The 15,686-nt window shown below is 35.5% G+C and overlaps 1 protein-coding gene across 1 annotated transcript; it reads right to left on the bottom strand.

The window, feature by feature from the left end:
* Window positions 1-1,953: 1,953 nt before the first annotated feature.
* Window positions 1,954-15,145, bottom strand: LOC593656 (glycoprotein hormone beta-5). The gene is made up of 3 exons (XM_011672537.2): window positions 15,124-15,145; window positions 8,263-8,512; window positions 1,954-4,611 (listed from the first exon to the last, which is right to left on the bottom strand). Exons 2-3 carry the CDS (start codon window positions 8,461-8,463, stop codon window positions 4,405-4,407), a joined length of 408 nt encoding a protein of 135 aa, XP_011670839.1. The 5' UTR covers window positions 8,464-8,512; window positions 15,124-15,145; the 3' UTR covers window positions 1,954-4,404.
* Between the last annotated feature and the right edge of the window lie 541 nt (window positions 15,146-15,686).

The raw sequence follows: 15,686 nt of genomic DNA, 5'->3' as shown, positions 1-15,686 counted from the left end.
AGAACTTTCTTTGGCCGCGAAAGTATGACGTATGGCATGGGGCGTGTCGACGGGATGACGTCAACCTTTATGACTTATTCACCTGTTTTCAACTTAAGACTGCAGCGAAGGGCCAAATAAGCATCGGTTTCCCGCTTTCATTTTCTTTCAATTTAAAAGCGAATAGTGCGAGACTCAATTTTCTGTTTTCCTCTTCCCAAAATACTCAATTTCTACCGAAATGTGTTAGCGAGCGATTTGGGGGAATCGTATGATTTATTTGTAAAGGACATCGTACCGAGTAGCATGACGATAATATCCATGATACTTTAGACAATCGACCAATTAGGCGCAAGTATTAAGGATTGTGACATTATAACATGACAAAAATATAATTATTCATAGCTAGATGAATAAAGGACATTTAAACTTGGATAAAGTAGAGGTGTAGATAATAATATTTTAAACAAACAAAATACAGGAAATTGTCATCGTTGTTAACATCTCACTGAAAGGCATTTTAAGGAGTAACCGAAGATGACAAAGGTATATCAGTGGCATACAAGAGTTCACGGGGCCGAGGGGACCCCTCACTTCACATCTCTTGATAGTTTAGAGGAGTCTTACGTCATGGCAAACAAAGGTGAAGTGTAGCTCTACCATTAAAAGAAACCACAATGTGAGGAATGCACCCGGTTACCCAAGAGATGCAGTAAAACCTTGATTCAAGGCAATGATTGTTTGATGATTTGTGCCTTTAGTAACGTGTACTAACAAACAATTCCATATATATATCCGTTACGAGTGACACAATTGCTTTGCTAGGGAAGGGTGAATGAGGAGAAATAAGAGGGATGTGGTATACATGGGAAAGCTTTTCAATTAGGGCCATGACATGTGACAAGAAAAACAAATACAAAATATTATCGTAACACACACCCAAAACAGAAAAAGAAGAATAAGGATCGGTGAAGCACCTTGAATTCACTTAGTATTATTATATCTTACTTGACATGTGGATACAAATTGTATGTACATTTGAAAATTTGAACGTAAGTCGATAATTGAAACCAACCCAATTTATAATGCGCTGAAATTGTTGAGACGTACTCTTATATTTCATCAAGTCGACTTTACATTTAAAGTAGATCTAATTTTCTAGCATGTCGCCGAGGTGATTTGATACGAGTTACATTCTTCAACGTAATTGCCCAAGAACATCTTTAAAAGAGCTGAATGAAATAATAATTATATCTGAGAAGGCGTTAGCAATGTCAGAGCCTGTTCGATCATAAACCTTTGAAAGAAAATGAGGCCCTAGAACGGAATTACCGGATTAAACCTCAAAACAAACATACAGTTTGAGGTAAATCTATATTGGGAATATTTGAAGAATATATTCAGATAGAGGTTTGGCCCACTCGATTGTTTGCATTCACCATCTTAAAGTTATCAGAAAGCATTAAGAATTAGCCCAACAACTTACTAACCTACTAACTTATTCTTTCAGCGATTATACCAAAAAAACATGTACCCAGTCAATCATTTGGTCAATAACGAGTGATCACCCAGCCACCACGCAATCTATGAATACAGTCAGAGAAGCAACAAATCAATCTCTGATTTATCAATCAACAATCAATCAATAACCAATCAGTGAATACAATCAATCAATCAATCAAACGACCAAGCAATCAATCAACCAATCAATCAATCAACCAATAAAACAAGAGAATCACAACACTTTCATTGAATAATTAAATCACTCACCCAACCATTCAATCAATCAGTCAATCAATCAATCTATTATAACATCTATCTATTAGCTACATATCTTTTACATTCAATCAAATTTTAGTAATTTTTTTCTTATCCATTTGTCAGTTCATGAATCAATATGCATGAAATATAATGACATAGTTACATAACTCGGCATGATATTTTACTGCATAATTGAGATCAATCAAATTAATGATATTCAGTAAATAATTTAATCTTGCATTCAAACCTATTGAATGAAATAAATATAATCAATGTTTAATACATTTCTATTTGGATACAATTAGATTTTGTCACATAAATTTTGCTAAAAAAAAAAAAGTTGCTATTCATACGAATATTAATTAGAAAGCAATTTTGGTGGAAGTTTTGAAAAGAAAATTGGGTTTTGTTCTCTTTGTTTCAACCCCAAAGAAATAACAAATGGATAAAAGATAAATGAATACGATATATAATTTTTTTTATATCAGAGTAAAGAATGCGAAATATACTTTAATCGAAATATGTGACTTTATTTGTTGGATTGTTCTCTTACACGTGGCATCAGTTTCACATCAGAGGTAATATGACAAATAGGAAGTAGATCTAATGTTGACCCGGTCTACCCAGAGATTTCAAGATGCACGACTTCTAGTTTCCTCCAACCCCACTCCAAATACTACTCCCAACATCACACTTTTTGTTTACCTATTTGTAGCAGAAAATAATGAATCATGCACTGATGGGGCAGATAAAATATTTTTCCCAAAGGAAAATTCATCAATATTTGATACTGATATATGGTTTATTTTGCATGGAATTCGTTTTCCTAGCATATTATCTATGCCAAATACAAACCGAATCAATAAATGTCACTTGCAAGCTTCGACTGTAATTTGTCTTTTTTCGTTATGGTTTGTAAACTATATATATATGCTACGAGACAAACATGACACTGAGGTATTGCTAATACCTCTAATATATTTAGTTTACTTTGTACTTCTTTCAATGCAAGCTCTAATCATCATAACTTAAGCAAACACAAACATAGCAAAATAATGAAATAAAAATGTATAGCGATAATGTTGCCGTTCAAAAATTTCAAATGTATTTATTTTCAAGAATACGTACGTTTCTCACACAAAAAGAAATGTATTTCGATAAACAAATTTGAAATCTTCATTGTATAATCTTACATATAGAAATCGCACGGTTTTCCAAGTAGGTCTTATTGAAAAAACCTAAACAAATACAATAAATTGCCAAATTGATCAAAAACATACTAAATCATCGAGTACACCTTGGAGAGGACAAACATAAAAGTATTCAGCACATTGAAGAAAATAAATGATATTCTATCCCTCATTATCTCCAAAGTCTGATTATAAGAAATATTAGACCTACATCAAAGAAATTTTAGACGTATAAATAAATTATGCCCTTGGGATATAAAGGGCAGGCTTTCTAGTGTGAACGGAAACATGTCTTGAGTAAGGCAAACATTATCGTGACAAATATATTTTCAACATCTTTGAAATGTAGCTATAACATTTTGATAAGGTTCTATTGAAATTGGCAAGAGCAAATCATGACAAATTGTTACGTTAAGATTTAAATATTTACACTTGTAAATGATAATATTTATAACTCTTAAAAATCTATTTCATCTTCACGTCGATAGCGTGCTAAATTCTGCCAACATAATCAGGATCGTCCATCTTTAATCTGTTCTCTTCATGGCATCAAACTGGAATTCACTTCGTGTAATATTCCTTACGTTTGGAAGTCAAAACAAATAAAATCTACATACTTTCTATAGTACTGATATCTTTATAAATGATATGAAACAGAAAAAATGGTGATGCACGAACATGGATCATCACACACACATTCAAACAAAAAATACACAATAAATATCACTCTCATTCGTTCACAACATGAACTCTGATTATATCCGCTAATTTCGTTTTGTTCTTGCGCTGTACATATATGCGATTTATGAATATAACTCTATGATGGCACATAAGTGAAGGGTGTAAAAAGGAGGAGTTTTAAAGAATAACACGTGCTTGGGAGTGACCAGTTAGATGTTAATAACTTGTTCATCAATTTGTTTCAAAAATGTTAATGAACGACTTGACCTCTAGAAGATTTGTGACCATCCAAAGCGATCGTGAGTCCTCTAATAATTCGCAAAGACCGCCTATTTCATGTTATGTTCATTAAGACTTAAGACTGACAACAGACTCGACTTATCTAAGACACGACCCTGATTTTTCAAGAGGTAATAACTTCTCACAATATTCAATTTCTTGATCCTCTGCTGTCATAGATTATTGTTCCTTGTCTTATGCGTGAAAATGGGGTATTTTTCTATCATTTAAAAATAGACTTTACTCATTTCTTGTGTATCACGATCTAGGGAATAATGATGAAACAAAACTTGAATTCGACAAGGTGTTATCAGTTCTTTTATCAGCCAAGAAAAATAGTAACTACTAAATATCACAAATATTCACGCTAAAGTGACAAAAAAAGAAAGAAATTAAACAACAACATGGACACGTTTCAATCACTCAATGTTTCTATTGCATTGTGGTGACTCCGGGCGACGAAACATCGAAAACATTTCAGTGACAAAGGACAACTAGAAATGGTAATGAACTCTCAAGGGAGAAAATAATCCGGTCTGTAGCCATAGTGGACAGCGGTACCTCTGATCTTCCTACAACCGCATGTGGTGGCTTCTACGTAAGTGAAGGTCGGGTCAATGCCAGGAGCGCAGTTTTCCAGCGTTACCGTGATGTTCTTATAGCTAGCTGGTGTACACATCGGGTGACTGACGTCAAAGAGTTTGGTAAGAAGCGATGGGACCTGACAAGTAAAAACAAGAAAAATAATATTTGTAATTATCGATCACCGCGGGCCAAATTATCTAAACATAGAAGCGGTGTTAAACAAGAAATGATTATGAAACGATTATAAGGCGCCTTTACGCAATCACTTATTTTAAATCAAAGTGTATTAATAATGCCAAACAATACCAAATGATAAAATGACGAGGATTCATTTGGCTATTTTTTAAATTAGATTTGAGGCTGCATGTAGTTTCTTAAACAAATTGAAACGACACTTTTTGACGCAGTAGTTTGGGAGAGGATGTACACGCTTATAAAAATAAAAAAGAATACGTCATACAATCATTACATAACTTGATATCAATAATTATAGATGCTGCTCAGGATGGTACGTACGATTGTCAGAATAATTGTTGAACATTTTACATTTAGAAACAAGTTATTCGTGATATTTGAGGAAAAAACACAATGAATACACCAGTTTACGGTTGTATCAGTGCGCATGCGCAGACAGTTGACCTCGGGTCAGTGGCTTTGAAACAAAGCCAATGACCCGAGGTCAGTGGTATTTATGCGTAAATTAAGATTGCGCCCATGCAAATGATGATGTGCGCGCACAACGCAGCGCGTAGGCAGTGATATCATCATAATTTGCATGGGCGTAATCTTAATTTACGCATAAATACATGACCTCTAGGTCACTGGCATGGGTGTCGATCCCGGGGGGGGGGGGGGGGGGGGGGGGGGATGGGGGGGGGGGGGGGATATATCCCCCCCCCCAAATATTTCAGGTGGGGGGGGGGGTGGCCTGTACAATCACCCCCCCCCCCCTCAATAATTCACCATCAAAAAAAAAAAAAAAAAAAATGAAGAGAAAAATTAAGGATGAGAGCCCGATGAGAGTAGTTAATGGTTATTACTCGCAAGATGACCATCAATATGCACATTTTGCTATCTCTTTTTATACGAAGTAAATAAGACAACCGTATATGAGACAAGAATAAATTGAATTCTCGCTCATAGTTATTACGGTTTCATCAGGAATTGATGAATTTATTCAATTTGTTCAATCAACAGCATCATAGAAATGCAGTGCGCCAAATGCAAAGACGCAGCGTCAAAAGCAACGAGCTAAATGTTAAGCGCGAAGCGCAAAAATAGCAATCTGCAATGCACATCAGACAATCCTGGACAGTATAAACATAGATGAACTCTGTGACGATTTCTTGATGAGATCAGAGACAAGGAGAAAGATTTTCGGACATTAGTATGACTTATAAAATAGTTCTCTAGTTGTTATGTTGTTTCCGTTCACCCTTTTTAAAATTCACGTCATTGTATCTTTATTTTTATTTGTTTCACTCATTTTATTTCCTGATATTTCCTAAAAGATTTTTCATATTTGGAGAAATATTATTATGTCACAACTTATTTGTCACACAAATTATTTTCAGTGGGGAAACTGAATTCAGACGAGGATTAAGCGTAATAATCAAATGCAACGTCAAAGTACACGATACAACGAAGCGTCTTCTTTTACGAATAATTTAATGAAACGTGAAAGCTTCCGCGCTAAGCGCGAAATGGGCGAAAATGAATACAGACAAGGATTAAGAGTAATAATTTATTGAAACGTTAAAGCTTCCGCGCTTCTCGCGCGGTAGGGGGGAAACTGAGTTCATGAAGGACACGATACAACAAATCGTCTTCTTTCTCTAATGTGAAAACTTCCGCGCTTCGCGCAGGAATGGGCGAAAATGAATTCAGACAAGGATTAAGAAACGAGAATGGTACATAGGATCGTCTTCTTTCTTTAATAATCTAATGAAACGTCAGAAGGGGAAGGGGAACTTGATTCAAACATTAAGGATTAAGAGTCGAGAATGGTACATCGAATCGTCTTCTTTCTATAATAATCTGATGTAACGTCAGAGCTTCCGCGCTATGCGCGGAGGAAGGGGAACTTTGATTCAAGCAAGGATTAAGAGTTGAGAATGGTACATCGAATCGTCTTCTGTCTTTAATAATCTAATGAAACGTCAGAGCTTCCGCGCTACGCGCGGAGGAAGGGGAACTTGATTTAAACAAGGATTAAGAGTCGAGAATGGTACATAGGATCGTCTTCTTTCTTTAATCATCTAATGAAACATCAGAATTTCCGCGCTTCGCGGGGGGGGGGGGGGGACTCCCCCTCCCTGCACGCAATCCCCTAGGGACCGTGCTTCGCGTGCTCACTACCGCCCCCTAAAATGAAATCCTGGCTACGCGCTGGGGGGGGGGGGGTGCAACTTGCCACACGCTTCTACCTCTTGATTGCTTTGATCCATTGCCGAAAATATTTTGGCACCTATCACCCCCCCCCCCCAACCACGGATACAAATCGACACCCTTGGTCACTGGCTTTGTTTAAAATGGCGCACACAACCGTAAACTGGTGTATTATGGTATTATATGTTTTTGTAATCGTGTGATTCATTTTTGTTTAAAGTGCGTAAATTCCCTGCAATGTATTATTTCCTTGTCACTCACTAAACTCGAAAATAATATCAAATGGAGTGGAGTGAAAAAGGTTACTTAATATCATTGTAAATACAGATCTATAATGTTTTGGGGTGGAGAAAAGGGCTTTATACATTACTTTAGAGAAAGACATTAAAATATATATATTTTTTTTTAAAGTTTTTATTTTAAGAATGATTGATTGAAAATAATTTTAGGGGAGAATATGTTTCAATGACTTAAGTATTAAGATCTAGATCACTTTTTCAAACATTTGAGTAGTAAGGGAAGAACGAACGGAAGCCAAGTTGAACACGCACACACGTACACAACACACACATGTGCGCGCACACACACACAGTTGATAGGCTACAAAAACTTGCATTGTCTGTTGTTAGTTGAGCTTTTGCTCGTCCTTCTCGTTTCAATGTTTGAATAACGTATCAAGCTATTCCTTCCAGTACCTTGTTAAGGATTTTTCTTCAAGACATTTGGTGAGGGAAACAAGGAATCGTTCTAAAACGGGAGTTCTACGTAACGGTTTGATAAGCGGAACAATTATTCGACAGGCAACGTATACATTCCTATATCTTTCTTTTATTTGTACGGAAAAACAATGCAATCTTATGCAACAATAGACATGGATTACGTTATTTGATTACCATGTTTTCGGAAAACAATTGAGATTGTCTAGCAACTTTTAATCTAATCGAATAGATAATTCCGTGCGAACAAATGCAAATATCTAATTGTGCTTACGAAGATGATAAGAACTGAATATACGACAAATTTAAAAGGGCATGGCATTGTCACATACAATTTTGAATGATTATTCTCATTCCATTAGGTTTTTATTTTTGCCGATTTGAAACATTGCAAAGAATAACATTATGAGGGCGTTGAAATAAGTAGATAAATATTACAGGAACTCACGTTCAATCATCACAAATAAAACAGTCCCATATAAGGTCTACTGTCTCCAAATAAACAAACATATTTGTTTAAGATTAAAAAATAAGTGGGGTAATATGAATGTAGGAAATAGGATGAATTAACTGAAAAGATTAAGCGAGGAAGAGGGATGGGAAACAGGATTTTGATAGCGAAAACTTATTCTTGAGGGGTTACAAAAAAGTACAAAATGAAACCTTTGTAGTCTGTTAAATACCTGGTAACTGTCACATCTACCCCAGCAGCCCCGGACGTTTATGATACTCGAGTCGCAGCCTGATTTTTCCGCCACATGTTTCATTCCCGTGTGCACGTAGCAGTCAATGGCGGTGACAGGGTCAAAGGTCGCACTGGCAAGATGTGACGTCATGACAACCAACAGAGCGGCCGTCGTTACAGTTTGGAGAGCAGACACCATGTTAAATGAGGGTGATGGGAGCCTCAGGATAGACAATGGAGATTCGACGCTGTATAGAGATGATGATGAAATTTAAATATTTTATTTGATAAAACAGAATTTCAGCATATTGGGTTAGACGAGTAGATGAAAATGTACAAACTTGTGGTCAACAACAACAATAACAGCAACAAATGAATGATAAAGTCATTTCCTGCTTTCGGTGTAACCATTTATTGCCTTTGTTTTCTGTAAAACACATGTGACAATAAAAAAAAAATTCCACTATTATTAGATTAAACGAAATGCAACATAAATGTACTATGTACTTTACTATAATAAAGACAATTAATTTACTTAAACTTGAATTTGTTTTCCTCTTTCAAAGTATCAACATTAAAAAAAATAACTGAACATTGAGATGTACATATCTTATCCAGCACCCCTAAACTACATAAAATTCGCCATTTATGATTTTTGTTTTCCCTTCCAATTTTAGGTCTGAGTCCAAAGAGGAAATTCTCAGCTTTGAAGTGATATATTACTCATTACAGTTAGATGTTTCTCATCCAATTAAAAATGAGAAGAAAATTCTATCTTACATAATGTTACATGAGAGAAAAAGTCTATACTCCATTCAAGCACTCTGACACACAAGGAGTTGTGCAAGGTGACAAAAGGAGGATGGGAATTTTATAGAATTTAATCTTTGTACTTGTACGCTAAAGCACAACCTGTTCTATATTTTAATAAAGTATCGATGCAATTCCTCGATATCAGATAATCACAGGTCTACGAAACCTGTCAAAAATAGAATTTCTGATTAGTGTGTGCTTCCAAATTTAGAAATGAGATAGAGAAAACTATACTCTTTCAGGAAATACTTGTAAAATTTCACCATCCCAACCAAATGCACATTTACTGAGCTCAATCTGCACAATCGCATCATACAACTTTGTTGGTGTTTTTTGTTTTGCCTGATCACATACATATTGAACAACAACATGTCGTCAGAAAGAAAGTTAAATTAAACTATGGAAATATTTACAAATGTTTTAATAAAATAACATTTCTAGTAATGCGTCATATGAACACAACATCCCTGTAAGATGATCTTAGAAAATGGAAACAAAGGATTTTCAAATATCGTTTCTCTGCAGTAGATTATTCTATGCTGAGAAATATATACCGCCGTCCGAGAAGCCTTAAATGAAGATGCGAATACACTGGCCACTGAGATTCGTATTACGATGGAGAGATAACCGCAGACAGACACTCGTGATCAAATGGTAACTCGAGATCTTATATAAGGATATATGCGGAGCCATATATTCAAGATTATTTGAAACGATAACGACAAAAATGAAGATTGAATTTCATGAATCACCCCAAATCGTCCAACTGTGAAGGACGATCGGTTACATGGGCTGCCATCTATAACAATTTTTGAAGCAATATATCATAATCTCTATATGGGAGAAAACTAGATGACATAATTCATTACCAAGAATACCAAATATCCTAATGGCCCCATCTCAGTGATGGAATGGGTTGGGGAATTACACACACAAACGAAGGTAATCCAGTTCCCCAATGATGCAATTACCCCACTCGCAATATCTTAATCCATGTATTTAGGTATATAGTCGGTAGTCTATTTACATATGTACACGATATTCACGGTTACGAATTGCCCACTTATCCAATTTAAAAGCTGGTAATGTATTTGTAATACTGGAAACTTGATTACAAGCGCTACCACATATCCATTATGCGTGTTTTACGTCACGAATGGTATCCATACAATACATGTATATCAACATATTTATAATGATGTACAGTATTCAAGCTATACCCTGACAAGAAATTAAAGATAGCGATTCTAATGATCAAATGAAGCTGAGTCATTTGCAATTCCACAGACTCCAATTTGCATTTTAATTTTTGTAAATGAGAGCTCGAATGACGGTGAAATTTATTGAAAATCTATTCCTGCTGTTTTTCCTTACAAGCATCAAATAATGTGCTTCCAATACAAACTGAAAAACTTACAACCAATTGATGTTTGTAAGTGTATTATGGATCCAGACATGACATCCAATATTTTATTCCAAACCTACTAAAACTGACAACTATACACTAAAACGATTGTCAATCCTTACCTTTGCTGAACGTAACTTTTGCAATATAACAAAACTTCGATTAGGCACTTGTGAAAATGGAACCGCTCTGGAAGTCGGCTGAATGTCAGCGCAAAGATTTCAGTCCATCAATGGACGAACTAATTTCAAAGATAACGTTAACCCTTTTGCTCTCTGGTGTGTGGTAGGCGCGTAACCGGAAGATGATGACCTTATACGACCTGGCGTTCAAAGGTGGGCGCCACCCTCGTTGAAAATTAATCAACTTGTGTAAAGTTCATTAAAATAATAATGCTGACGTGGTCATTAAATCTTTATACCACAATGCAAATGTCCGCGAAAATCACCTGTCCAGCTATGTAGGCTGAAATGACTTTTTGAGAAACAATGCATCAATATATTCGTCTGTGTGTGTTGACTGTAGACTTTTTGTCTTTCTAGATCAAACTGGATAGAATGAAGTGAAGTGCGTGCGCGATGCCTTTTCACATGTCGCCCAATGACGAAACTGAATGTTAATCTAGTGAAGACGTGACGTGACTGCGTTCTTCCGTGTCATACCAGCCACATGACTGAGAGCATCTAATCCACTCTGGATGGGTCAATCCAATGAAATTTTCAGAAAAAGGATGAGCTTGTCATTATTTGAAGGAGATGAGACGAACGGAAAGCCATGGAAACAATGCGTAACCAAGTTGTTGATGATTAACGTGCTAGTCCTTTTAGATTGCCGCCCCAAAAGCGGTTGGTCCTATTTGCCCATTGTTGCCACATTGCACAATCACCCTCGGACGATGAGACAAAATGCAAACAAATCATCTGCTCACGTTCTCCTCATCAAACCAAAAACCCACCTCACACAAAAATGATTACAATGTTTTTTGGTTCGTTCATCATTTAACCTACGAGTTCTTTTAGCTTTACTCTAAATTTGAACTGTTCGTGCATATGAATATTTGTTAGTTAAGAGAGCATTGTGTATATGCTGCAACCAGGGGACTGACGGCTTTCATTCCTTCCGGTTACGAGACAACTGATCTACCAATGAGCCATCGCACCTCCTGCAATTAATCAGTATTAGCAATACATGTACTATGTCTGACTCTTCAATTGAGAACTAATACACAATGTATTCTATTTGGAAGGGTGCACTTGAAGACAAATACGATTGTAGTAAAATTAGTTTTACAAGTCGCATTAGATACAAACTCTCATCACATGCTTATGTGGTCATTACATCATTATATCACGATGTAACTGTCCAAGAAAATCACCTGTCTAGTTTTAGGTTAATAAGACTTGTTGAAAAGCAATACATCAATATATTTTGAAGATTATATAACACTTGAAAATCTTGATGTGGAATGTATAAATGAAAATGAAAATATAAAACTCTTACTGGGACTTCCGGGATAATGAAGCTAGCTCTAAATTGAGCAATTTAAATTCAAATTCTACGAGACTAGATGATTTTGAACGGTGAATGTAAGTCTTAAATATAGTTTAGGGGAAAAAAAAGATAGATTAAATTTTAAACAGCCAAAAGTCCATTTGCCATAATGCCATTTCTCGCATTGTGATATTTTGAGAGTTTTGTATGGGGCAAACGAAACATAACAAAGCAAAGCAGGAAAAAATAAATGAATGAAACACAAGTACAAAAATGTATATGTATCGAGTACACTTTTATCTGACACTAGCTCATGTTTGTATTGCAATATATCTTTCTCTATCTATTCTCTATAATTCACATTAAACAGATCAAGGAGTAAAAATTCGATTTGACAAGATCTTTAGGAATTATAAATGAACTTGATTGACCATCTGACTGCAATTAGCAGATCAACTGAGTTATATGCCCTCTTACTCCACCTATTTTCGGTACCATTTCTTTTCTCTTCTAAATTATAGATATCAATATTGGTACAGGGTCACTGAAATGCGTTTTCAAAAAAGAATTAAGAAACACATTGAACATTCGTTTGATGATTAAGCCAAGCAATTAATTAATAAATATATAATACGGAACGTACTTCAAAAGAGATATCGACTAGAACCATTGTTCCAGTTCCGGTGGTTATCTAAATATAGGATCATAAAGAGGGCTTCCACGTATATATCATTTGAACAGCCGACCCCTATTTGTTCTGAACTGTCGTACTATCCCCACATCTTTACGTCATACTCCAACCAACAGTTACTAGGTATAAAATTGTCCTCGTATGTGGTGTTTGATCTTGACCCGACTATTGCGTAACTGCTCACGTCTGCCGACCATTGAATAAATTCCCATTGTAGTACGCGTGGGTGGAGGAAGGTATACATGTTACATGGATAGCAAAGGGATTGTGAATGCTAAGACCTTTACAAAGAACAGGAAACTGAGTTTAGGCGAAATAAGACACGGAACCAAAATAAAAGTGAGCAGACAGGGAGAGAAGAAGAGAACATTTTGAAAGACCAATAAATATGATAAAAAAAGTTTAATACAATTAATGAAGATGCGTGACGTAAGGTTAACCGTGGAAACAAAACGGAGATAAGCTCTTCTCTGGAAAACAAAGAAAACAAAAGGACGTTTTTTAAAACTAAATTTGATAAAATTTGGTAAAGTACAACGGAGGCAAAATGACGATTGACAGATACACGGATTTGTTGACTAAGAAATAGCCAGCTTCTTGATACACTTTAATACAAAAAGAGAAGAAAAAACATATTGGGAAAGGGGATAAAATACTGGGGAAGTCATACAACGATGCACACACTCATACAACTACCCATAACAATGATTGATGTGAATATAACAGAGATAATTATGTTACGAAGTAATTGTTTTCATATGATGGATTAATCATCTTCAATATGACCTCTATCATGACGATATCTGGGGTTGATGGCCTACACGCCTTCTAGGAAACCAGAAGTTTCTTCTTGGTCAAAGTCCCGTGATTCATAAACCACGATGACGTCGCATTTTGTCATGATTGGTCGTATTTTAGAGGAACAGCGTAACAAATGTTTTGTGTTTGCCTGTGAATGAGTCGACAAAATACATTTTTTTGAAATATTAAACTTATTAAATTATTGCTTTTCCAGTTGCTATTATGGCATTGATAACATTCCCGTGAACGATAATATCAGTGGTTTTGGAATTTGTCTTTATTATACAAGGGAAATAAATATAAACATTTAAATTGCTATGTGGGTTTGACCAAATTGTCTTTGTCTACTTTATCGATTTTAGACTAGTTGTCAACATTTTAATACCATCAATAGAAATGTACATGAGCAAGACAGAAGACAGAAGGCAATTTCACGAATTCATTCCATTCTTTGCACACGACCGTATTTTACTGAAGTCATGAAATAAACTTTGAGCAAAATAATGAAAGTGTACTGTACCTGACTTGATTGACATTATCAAGTTATTATAATTTAGCTGAGAAAATTTGCTAGAAAGCAAGTTAATGTGTTTAAAATAAAGAATTTTCAGCCTATTGGTTATGGTTCATTTCCTATAAAAACATAGAAATTGGACAATAGTCAGATTTCATTTCAGATTATGATTGCATTCATATAGCTCATAGGCTTACGGGCAAACTTTGGCCCGGGGCAGACGTCCCCCAAATATCAGCATTCCTATTTCTGTATTTCTCAAAAACTGACGCTTTATTACAGTGAAAAGAAAATTTGTATACTCTATAAGATTTACAAATAAAAACAAAACAAGAGAAACATCTCTGCTGCTTGACTATGGGTAATTTCAAAATATTTGGGAAGAGTTGGATTGCAGCCGACGAAACGACGCCACGCATGACTGGAAAATAGTTATCGCTTATCCAAGCGAATGCAATGTATTAATTGCATTGAGCTGTTTGCATGACATCTGCAACATCAGCTTATCAAATACTCATCATTCACAGTATCTCAATGACGAAGCGTTTTACAGGTTTATTGATAGGACTGCTTATACAGAAGTAAATGAACATGAATTGCAATTAAATTACGGAACAAAAATTAACAAAAAAGTTAAGAATATAATAGCTTTATTTGGATACCATCATGAATACATCGTACTCAATATGCACTTGTATTAAAACGATAACATCAAATCAAACCATACACTTAACAATCTAGCTAAAATTTATTATTAAATATCCAAAGATATTGTGTTAGGAAATCAAGATTATAAAAAAGATCTCTACCACAAAATACATTATGGATAAATTTAATTAAAAAGGGGGTGTATTCTGACTTTTCATTAAACAAAATTGTGATCATCGTTATTAACAAAAGAAATTCTCTCCGATAGTTAAAACAAAAAAGACAATTTCTTTCAATAGGAGTTACCAGCCCCTGATGCGGAACTACTGACAACTATTTGTACATTATGACCAACACACTTCTTCCCTGCGAAAGAAATTAAAGCAAAATTACTAATACAAAACATTTTTTTTAAACACCATAATGTTAAAGATTTGAGATAGCAGTTTTAATTGTTCCTATACCACTCAGAAATGTTTTAAACAAATTGTCTTACCTTATGTATAGTTCTGCTGCGGGGCATGAAAGGCACTAATCTATGATGGAGGTTATGAAATACATGTAGGGAAAGTTGCCGTAGCTCGTAAATTTTCTTCAGTACCTATGTCGTCTCCAATGAATAAAGGTTCGCGAGTTTTTTGTAATGTTTGCTCACTGTAATTTTGGTCAACGGGGACTGAGGAAAAGGGAATGGTGATCACATTAGATGACAGAAATGATCTGAACAAGTATAGAGAAAGGGTTAAATAAAGAGACTAAGTGGGCGAGACCAAAAGTGAAAGAGAGAGAGAGAGAGAGAGAAAGAGAAGGAGAGGGACTTTAGGGAGAACGAGTAATGAGCTTGACCAAAAAATGACGGTTTATGATTTTATGATTTTTTTTGATGAGGAAAGAAACAATTACCGGTCGTACAGAAAATCACTTTAGATGCCGCGCTGTGCAGGTCGCCAAAATTTGTGACCATGGGATCTTTTTTTCGAGGAATCACTATGGATTGATTTACTGGATAAGGGGTACGTTAACCAGATGCAATACCAGATCGAGGTTTGGGAACTGATG

This window comes from Strongylocentrotus purpuratus, unplaced genomic scaffold (assembly GCF_000002235.5).
Source record: "Strongylocentrotus purpuratus isolate Spur 01 unplaced genomic scaffold, Spur_5.0 spur5_scaffold_5, whole genome shotgun sequence".
NCBI classification, from domain to species: Eukaryota; Metazoa; Echinodermata; class Echinoidea; order Camarodonta; family Strongylocentrotidae; genus Strongylocentrotus; species Strongylocentrotus purpuratus.
Note: the sequence above shows the minus strand (reverse complement) of the source record. Positions and strands in the feature narration are given on the sequence as shown.

Excerpts from the sequence above, each read along its gene's own strand:
- LOC593656 (XM_011672537.2), bottom strand. The coding sequence starts at position 8,463 with ATGGTGTCTGCTCTCCAAACTGTAACGACGGCCGCTCTGTTGGTTGTC. Across the intron at positions 4,612-8,262 it reads GTAGATGTGACAGTTACCAG|GTCCCATCGCTTCTTACCAA; the intron begins GTATTTAACAGA and ends TTTACTTGTCAG.